Genomic DNA, 10184 nt, shown 5'->3' with positions numbered 1-10184 from the left:
AAAATGGTGATATTTTTAAATTGGGGACATCAGAATTCGTTTTAGAGGTATGGTTCCTTCGGCAAAGTTTCTTATTTTGATCCCTAGAATACGATTTTATGAGCAATTTTTAAATCGACCCGCCCTAATGTATAGGTATTCATTGTTTTGCACAATTCCTTTAAAAGTTTTGTATTTTCGAGTTATGTAGATGTGAAATTTGATTGTTTTTGTTGTAGCTGGTGATCTCTTTTGTTGTTATGTTGTTTTATTGTTGGGTGTATAATTTCTGTTCATATTATTCAGCTTGAAAAACTGTGAAAAGTTTAGGTAGAGTGGGAGAACCAAGGATGGCGGAAGCATTCTTTAACAAAAGTTCGAAAAAAATGAATCCCTTTTGTATTCTAAGAAAAATTCTCATAATTTAACCTGAAAATTTTTATTTCCTGAACAACTGACTTTGCGCAAGCCAATATATTATTTCTTAAGTTATCATATCAGACTGTGCCACTCGAGACACCACTTTTACAAAATCGCATTCAAAGATGTTCGTGATTGCTTTACCAATCAGGAAACGCTGACCTGTTGCTTTTTAGGCCCTCGAGTAAACGAGCTAGTACTGACTTCTTTCAGTTTCGAAAAAAAAAACTTATATTATTTAAAATGGTTGGGGATTGGTTTGCATGGATTTTTACGCTGCTTTACATGTAAATATTTAATAAATTTGCCTTTATTTCTATGATAGTTTTATGTTCTCTAATCTACAAGGTGGCACAAATTTAATCAAACAATTGTGTTTTATAATAGCTTTTTTACTACACAAAAAAATAAAATGATTTTTACTCATTACTTTACTTTTACCCATGACTTGTCTGTTTGGACACTGCAGCTGTTCACAAGTGTCAAATATGATTAGCGTATAACGTCATTGCAAAAATTATAAATCCTGCGACAGGGTGATTACTTTCGCGTCGCCTTGTACATATCTATCCATCGAGTTTTTGATTTTTTTCGTTACCCTGAAAAAATGTCAAAAAAAAAAAACAATAAAAACAGTCCTTACACGTAGCGACGCACTTCAACAGAACTCCTAATTGGATACAAAAATAATTTTAGTATAATAATTGGCCGCCTTAGCCGAATAGGTTATTGCGTGACTATCATTCAAATGTCCCAGGCTCAAATCTCCGAGCCTGAAACATGAAATGATAGAAACAGTTTTTTTCTAATAGAGGTCGCTCCTCGGCAGGCAATGGCAAACCACCGAATAAATTTCTGCCATGAAAAAGCTCCGAAGAGCTCGGCCAAAACCCCAATAAAGGGTGTAAGCGATAGTCAATATAGACAGTTTTAAAAAGCAAGCGTGTTTTTTCATCAAATAATTCTTGGCCAAAGATGTCAGTTAACATATTTGCGGGAGGTTTTGTGCTTCCATTCGAAGAAAACTGCGACTGAGGTTAATCAAATACTTAAGAATATATGCGATGAGACTGTAAGTAATGCTTCAAAAGCCTGGGTGGGACCAACTCGGTACATATTATATATTATGGCCCAGCCTTTACTAAATGTAATCAAAATGAGTGTAAAAATTATGCAAATTGACGTACATAGAAACACTCCCGAAGATCTGACTGTTATATAACAAAACATCATTTGTTACTAAATAAATTTGCAAATATTTTAAGATATTTGCCAAATTATGTGTACAGTTTTTATTTCTGAAGGCGAATGTGAGGCATGTGAGTACACAAATTTGTTATTTTAAGATGAATATAAGACGAAGTAAATAATCAATTAGGTACTGAAAGTACGTAAAAAGTTGTAAATTAATATGCATGCAGCACAACTGCGCAGAAGTCATTAAATAAGTGTTAATTGAGTCATGAGTGTATAAAATTAACACCGGCGAAATAATATTACTGAACCAGTCATAAAATGAGACAAGACGGAATGCGTAATTCGAATATGTAGAATCTAAAAGTGTAAACTATTGTAAAAAAATGCACTTTACGGGCGATTTCAATTCAGATAAACAAGAACCATAAGTTCGAATGGAACCGAACTCTCAAGGTAAGTAAGGCGATTAGCGATTTAACGCGACTGAAGCATTTAAAACAATTAAAAAAAAAAAATTTTTTTTTTTTGGACGCCATTTCACATATTTCGGATCTTCAAATATGACATGATCCTAGAATGGGGTACTTGAGGTCAATGATCTTTGGAACAAACAAAACTTGTCCGAACTATAAATGCAAACAAAAAACCTAAAAAGTGTACCCTACATTCGGCTATTAGACTGAAGGAGTTTGGCCTTTGGAGACAACTCCCTGTAGAACATAGCAGCATCTTGAAGCAGATCTCCCCTTCCTTCCCCTTCCGCAAACTGTGCTTTGAGGGTTGTGCCAGGGCTATCTTTCCGAGCAGGCAAGATTGGAAAGAGGGGAGAGTTGGTGCGGATATAGATGCCTCTGTTTTCACTGACGGATCTAAAATGGAGTCTGGAGTGGGAGCGGGGGTCTACTCTAAATCAGCCAGCATTTCGGTCCCTTATAAACTGCCGAAAACAAGCAGCGTCTTTCAAGCAGAGGTTTTCGCGATCCTGCAGGCATGCAAAATGCTTCGGGATCGCTGTTGGGAGGGAGACATTAATATTTTTTCCGATAGCCAAGCTGCAATCAAGGCACTGTCGTCGCCGTATTGCAGATCTCTTCTCGTGAATTCCTGTAAGGAGGAACTTAAATGCCTCGAACGTGCAGGAAACATTTCCCTCATCTGGGTTCCTGGGCACAGGAATATAGAGGGAAATGAAATTGCCGATTAGCTTACCAGGAAGGGGGCGGCAGAACCGGATCCAGCTGCCCTCATATCAGACATCGGTATCCCCTTGGCCGCCGTTAAAGGGAAATTACACAAGTTCTTTCTAAGAAAAGCGCAAGACAGATGGAGGTCTGTCTCATCGTGTGCCATTTCAAAAGCACTATGGCCTCAATACGATATAAACAGAACGCTTAAGGTGATGGGAACCCCCCGCCATTCAATTTCCAAACTCATTGCGGTGATCACTGGCCACTGGGTGATCGGCACTCACGCGGAGAAGCTTGGAATTCCGTACAACCGCCATTGCAGAAGCTGTGGGGACCCTACAGAGAAAGAGACTGAGGAACACTTTCTCTGCAGATGTCCGGCTTTGGCGGCTAGGCGCTTGAGCGTCCCCTTTGGGGATGACTTGATGAAATTCTCCAACCTAGATCCCTTTTCTCTCCTCCGCTACATCAAAAGCACTGGATGGCTGTAGACGGTCTTATCTCCTCCCTTAATCCTTTCACAGGTAGTGGTCCACTTTATGGTATCAAAACGGCACGTAAGTGCTATTTGTAGTGTACCTGGGGTACTCTTGCCATCTTACCTATCTACCTATCCTATATTCGTCAATACAAAATTTTTCTTAAATAGTTCTGAAGTAATTGAAATATCTACTTCCTTATCAAAAGGTTAGGGTGATAAGAACTTAGAGCTGGTATGTACTATAAGTACTAAAACGGGGTACTTTAGAGGAACGAAATTTTAAACGAAAAAACTGTGTCTGCGAGAGAAAAACATCGTTACATAATACTTTAAGATCTGAACGCCAAAGATATGACGAAAAATGTAAATAGGTGGTCCATACGTTCAGCCAAACAAAAAGAAATCGAAATAAAGTCTATAGACTCAGAGGTGCAAACTTCTTTATTTTCGTGTGAGGTAGTAGGGTCTAATATTCATACGCATATAAAAAAATTATTATAGTTATTAAAAATTATTATCTTCTTTTCTTTTTAATCACCTCGGATGATTAAAGAAGAGTTTTTTGTTCAATGTAAAATCAAAATAAAAAGATTTTTGATTATAAACTAACCTCTTTTGGAAGATACGTTTAAGAAAAACTTAAATAACACAGCCAAACCCTGACATTTCGATTTATACCTCAAATAGCCTACACAGACGGTGGCATTAATCGGCACTACCGGCGCAGTTAATTCTGATTAAACTTGTAGTGTGACAGACTGTTGTTACGCGGATTAGTGTACAGCTGATTTGTTTATCGGATAGTTTTGTCAGTAAAAAATGGACCTCTGACTACAAATACGGGTATTAGCTGTTCTGATACTAAAAAACATCTTAAATTGCTATTTCAAATATTGAAACATTTAATGTAATTTCGATCGTGTTACTGCAAACTAGCATTGATATCTGCTGCCTCAAGCTAAATTTCATAATTCCGATGGAGGAACAGCAGCAATTTTTTTTAATGGAAAGTGATGCCCCCTAGCGTACAAAGTTGTATAGTAGAATAGCTGAAAGTAAATAGAAAACGTCAAACGACAACTGAAAAATAAATAAATAAATAATGTATGTATGTAAAAGCAAAATATTTCTACAATGCTTGCAAATTTGTTGTTTATGAATTCGACGGCTTTTATGGGATGCTCGCCAACTTTACCAAAGCCGGCGGCAAGTTTTATAGCACGTGAGTACCAGTTCTACGCCAACACTCAGCGAATACAAATAAACTTCAACGTATTAAATATTACCGATATACCTACATACATACATACATGTGCATATGAATATGTGCGAGTATGTTTAACTTTGAGCTGCGGCGATAAGACGATTGAACTGGATTTTCCTAATGGTGCTTATCGTTACCGTGTTTTTGCTGCTTATAGAGTATAAGATGGCATATGTAGATAAGTGCATATGTACGTATTACATATATATGTGTTGTATATGAAAACTGTATATGCCCTGTAGTCAGAGGTGCTAGTTGTAACTACCTCACAACTAGTTTGCGTCGCAGACACAACTTGTCCCAGCAGGGAAAAGGCAAACTAAATACGAGTAGTATGAAACATATTAGTGAAGTGATCAATTTGAATTCAAATTAGTTGATTAATTTTTAGATAAGCGAGTTTCAGTTCAGATAAGAAAGTACTTATACATATTGATAAATACATTTATTTGAAAGACACGACATCCAAGTGTATCAAATAAAGTCAGCAATGGATTAATATTTGCATGAAATTCATTCACTTTATATGCAAACCCACAGAGCAAGTCAGTATGATTAGAGCAGCAGATGTTGTTACACCCTTGTCACGCTCTTCATATGGTTTGTCTGGGAACGGAAAAGATGGTAATCGATCGGTGCAAGATCCGGAGAATACGCGGATGCTGAAGAACTTCCCATTCGAGCACTTGGAGAGCGGCTTTGACGACTTGTGCAACATGGAGCCTGGCGTTGTCGTGAAGGAGTATGGTTTGACTATGTCAAGCTGGTCTTTTCAATCGAATTGCCTCATTCACGCGGTGTGGCTGGGCAATGTAGAGCTCTTTTTTGACCGTGGCATTCTTTTTGAGCATTTTCCAGTGTACCATGCCGTCCCAGTCCCACCAAACACATATCTTCTTTGGACGAGGATCCGACTTGACTCTCGTCTTAGGCGTATCTCCTGAAGCCTCGAACTCCTTTCTTTGCTTCATATTGATGTATGTATAGGCACCATTTCACATCTCACGTGACGATTCGGTACGAAAAGTGCTGTTTATGACCACGTGTTGCTCGATGGCGGGCGAGATGCTGAAAAGCAATTTGAAGGCGACTTTCTTTGCTCGTAGAGGCTCTCAGGCTTCCTATTTTTCGGTAAATTCCATTGAATTAAAGTCTATGAGAATCGTTTTATGATCGCAGTTCATTTTTTTCTCCAATTCACAACTGGTTCGGCGACGGTTCCATAGTACATCAGAAGTGATTTGTGACGTTCTTCATCGAATTCAGAAGGCCTCCCGCTGCGGGACGTGTCATCGACGTCAAAGTCGCCAATTTTGAACTTTGCAAACCATTTCCGTGCTGTAGACTCACCTATGACACCTTCTTCATACACGTCGCAAATGTCCCGCGTTGCTTCGGCAGCTTTTCGACCTCGATGAAAAGCAAAGAAGACTAGGTGTCGAATATGTTGAGTTTTGCCTCTTGGGTTATTCCATTTCTAAGCCTCAAAACTAATAAAAAATTAACTAACTCAAAAAGCAGAAAACGTTTTGTCGAATTAATACTTACCCTTTGCCAAACAGCAAACAAACTGTTGTAAAATAAAAGAAAATATAAAGACGATACGAACTTGTTCCCCAACCCTATACATAGATGCATACAGTGGGTCCCAGACAAAGTGGTCCAGTGTTCTCTTTTACAATATTTGCTACATTTTTCGGGTACAATGGTTGTTTCATTAATTAAATTAAGTTAATATTAGTTAGTTGACACTCCCTTAAAAAACTACCAAAAACACACCCACAAACAACTTTCGACACGTTAAAGCTACAATACACTAAAATAAATAAATAAATAAAAATAATGAACAAAAAGCTAGATTAAAATGTGACTTCATTTAAAAAAGTCAGTTTAATTTAAGAACGCAAAAAAAATCAACCGCAAGCACAAGGAAATCAAGAACTCAACTTGATATTGACTTTTATAAAAGTAGAGTTGATTCTACAACAATCTATATATTATATAATATATTATATAAAATTCAAATTATATATGTATCTATAGGTCGACTTGCGTCCTAAACGCATAAACCGATCGTAACCAAATTTGAAACACGAACTGGATACCTTACCGGGATGGTCATGGGCTAAAAAATATTTTGATATATATAGGGGGCGTGGCACCTCCCATACAAATGGAATTTTTAGCAGTCCGTATTTCTGGAAGTATTTACATTAGACTATTGAAATTTGATAAAGGGTTATATGACATTAATCCTTACCACATCCAGGAAAACTGCGTATAACGAAAAAGGGGGCGTGGCACCTCCCATACAACTGGAATTTTTTAATAGTCCATATCTCTGGAAGTATTTAGGCTAGACCAATGAAATTTGGGAAGGGGTTATATGAGCTTAATCCCTAACACCTCCAAGAAAACTGAGAAAAACGAAAAAGGGGGCTTGGTACCTCCCATATAAATGCAATTTTTCATTGTCCATATCTTCTGAAGTATTTGGGCTAGACAACTGAAATTTGGTAAGAGATTATATAAAGTTAATACCTAACACCTGCATGAAAACTGGTGATAGCTAGAAATGGGGCGTGCCACCTCCTATACAAATGGGATTATTCATGCTGCATATCACTGGACGCATTTATGGTAGAATACCAAAAATTGGTAAAAAGTTTAATGAAGTTAGCATTTAGTACTCCTAGAAAAAATATGAGCTTAGAGAAAAATGGGGGTTAGACCATTTGATATAGAAACGAATTTATATTATCAACGATAGAGGTATTGCTGAATTGAATGCATTCTCTTACTGGTAAAGCTTTATCGGTAAGTAAACAGTCCAGCAATCTAAGCGAAATACCAATTTTATTTAAAAAAAAATGCTTTAAAAACTACGTCATGCCTAGATAATAATGCCGGTTTAGCTACATAAATATTACACTCAAAGCTATATGATTACGTATGTAAGCTAACATAGTTTTATTTTGAAATTAAAAATGAAATAATCCAAATTAATAAAATAGCAAACCACACACATCAAATTGAAGTGCAAGTTTAACTAGCGGAAAATATTGACAGTGTACACCACAAGTTATAAAATCATCGTTTAATCGCCCTCACTGTAAATATGTAAACAAAAAACAGCTGATGCATTCCATCGTAATATCTATATTCGCAAAAAGCTTTTAGAAAGGGGGCCATGATAATTATGCTGCGTAATTTGGATCCTCCACGTTTATGCAATGGCACAAGGCTAATCATCACGAAACTTTTACCGAATGTTATAGAAGCTATGGTTTTATCAGGAAATTTTGAAAACCACAAAGTTTTCATTCCAAGAAGTCCAATGATACCGACGGATATACCTTTCAATTTTAAACGCCTCCAATTTCCTATTAGACTGGCTTTCGCAATGTCCATAAATAAAGCTCAGGGACAATCATTAGCTGTAGCAGGAGTCAATCTAACCAACTCATGTTTTACCCATGGCCAATTATATGTAGCCTGCTCCAGAGTTGGCGCACCGAAAAACCTTTTTATTTATACTTAAAATAATATAACAAAAAATGTCGTATATCCGATCGTTTTAAATAATACCTAAATTGACTTAAAAAAGTTAAAGTTGTTTTATTTACATTGCATACTTTTTGATAGAAATGTGGGTGAAACACACGGATATAAGCTAGTAACCATATAAAACCTAGTTTAAAACTTTGTGCAAGTTAAAAAATATCTCAAATTTTCATCAAATTCTTTTATTTTGAACAAAATTTTTAGAAACTTTTCAGATATACATATGTATATGGTAGAGTTTCTTAGACACGCAACTGTACTCGTGCTTGCACGCTTGCCGTGGACCTCCTTCTTCATTTTACACACACAAATTGTCAGTAAAATAAAATTTTCATATGAGAATATTTTGACGTTACTTTTCATTTCTTCACGGAAGGCGAATCGAGAACGAGCATTCGCTGCGAGCTCAGTTTAAACTTTAAAATGTTAAAAGCATTCAATATTTCAAACCATTTACATATGAATTGTTTTCATTGTAGAGTACCTCCACTTCACTTCCAAACATTCCTAATACTCCAACTCAAATTAAGTAAACCACTTCAATTCACTCCACTTTCAATTTCAGTGACATAATTCTTTCATTTAAATGTACTCCACTTTAACGACACAATTCTTTTTCAATTTCAATAACATAAACTCTTTGCCCTTTACTTTGAAACCCGAAACATAAGTAAACACATAGCACACACCAAATGCACTTTTTGTCACACGATACCCCACTCCAAAGCAAAGCCATAACTCATTGTGAAGTAGGTTAACCTAAACAAAATTTAAGTCAACCTAAGCAGAATTTTAATTGTATAGTATTTTAAGTGTTTACAATTTTTGTTATTGATTTTTACTTGCAACAAATGTTTGATTGTAATTATGTATATTGATAACAAGGCAAAAAGAAAGTATAAAAATAAAGCCATTCTATCAGAAGTCAGCTCAGTCAGCTCTAGCAGCTCACACAGCTCACTCCTAATAGTTGGAAGGCAGTCGTTTGCCCTAACTCTAAAAAATCTTCTTTTATTTTTAAAGGAATCTTTAGTCGGCAGGTTTGCCCTAAAGCTCTTCCAAAAATAATAATAACACTTATACTTTGACGATCCTGCCTTTCACTTTACATGGCGATCCTGCCTGTACTTTTCATGGCGATCTTGCGGACGATCCTAAACGCTAAATAAATGATTAGTGCGGACGATCCTAAACGCTAAATAAATTATTAGTAAAAATGGCTGTCTGGAAAGGAAAGAAATACAAATTAGAAAAGAGTGAAAACTTCGACGAATACATGAAGGAATTGGGTATCGGTATGATTCTACGCAAAATGGGTAACAGTATCAGCCCCACCGTTGAACTGAAGAAGGATGGTGATAATTACTCTTTCACCACTACCTCAACCTTCAAGACAACTACGGTCAATTTCAAGCTGGGCGAGGAATTCGATGAAGAGACACTTGATGGTCGCAAATTGAAGAGCGTCTTCACTCTGGATGGTAACAAATTGGTGCAAGAACAGAAGGGTGACAAACCATCGACCATTATTCGTGAATTCACTAACTCCGAGCTAGTGACTACTCTCACCCTCAACGACGTGAAGTCCGTGAGAGTCTACAAGGCTGTATAAATGCGCAGTGCGCTACATGCGAAGTTCAAAACAACAGTAACAAAAAGCTAAAGTAATTTAAAATAAAAAATGCCACTTCTTGCAATAAACTAATGATTGAAAAACTAACTATCATACAGCATACATTGTACTTTATATAACTACATATACATATATATATATTTTGGATTGTGAATATCCCAATTTTGTTTATGACTGATTATTTGCTGATTAATGCATAAAATAATGTAATTAAAAGTATGAAGTTGTTATTAGGTAACAATTAACTATTTTTATGTGATTAGGCTGATAATTAAAGTGAAATAATTCTCAATATTAATAACGACGCGCATCAAACTGTTCACACATGCTATGATAAATATTGTTGAATAGAGATTTTTCGCTAATGCATTTAAATATATTAACATTTAATTTACAATTTTTATCATTGACAAATATTTAAGCACAAAACCGGCATAAGAACAAATGTGACTTTTTGCA

General features: G+C 36.2%; 1 protein-coding gene across 1 annotated transcript; it reads left to right on the top strand.

Annotated features, from left to right (window-relative positions):
* Positions 1-9174: 9174 nt before the first annotated feature.
* LOC129238885 (probable fatty acid-binding protein) lies at positions 9175-9984 on the top strand. The gene has a single exon (XM_054874110.1). It carries the CDS (start codon positions 9309-9311, stop codon positions 9702-9704), a length of 396 nt encoding a protein of 131 aa, XP_054730085.1. The 5' UTR covers positions 9175-9308; the 3' UTR covers positions 9705-9984.
* Positions 9985-10184: the final 200 nt, after the last annotated feature.

This window comes from Anastrepha obliqua, chromosome 2 (genome assembly GCF_027943255.1).
Source record: "Anastrepha obliqua isolate idAnaObli1 chromosome 2, idAnaObli1_1.0, whole genome shotgun sequence".
Taxonomy (NCBI): domain Eukaryota; kingdom Metazoa; phylum Arthropoda; class Insecta; order Diptera; family Tephritidae; genus Anastrepha; species Anastrepha obliqua.
The sequence above is the reverse complement of the archived record's forward strand: the minus strand, read 5'-3'. Positions and strand labels throughout refer to the sequence as shown.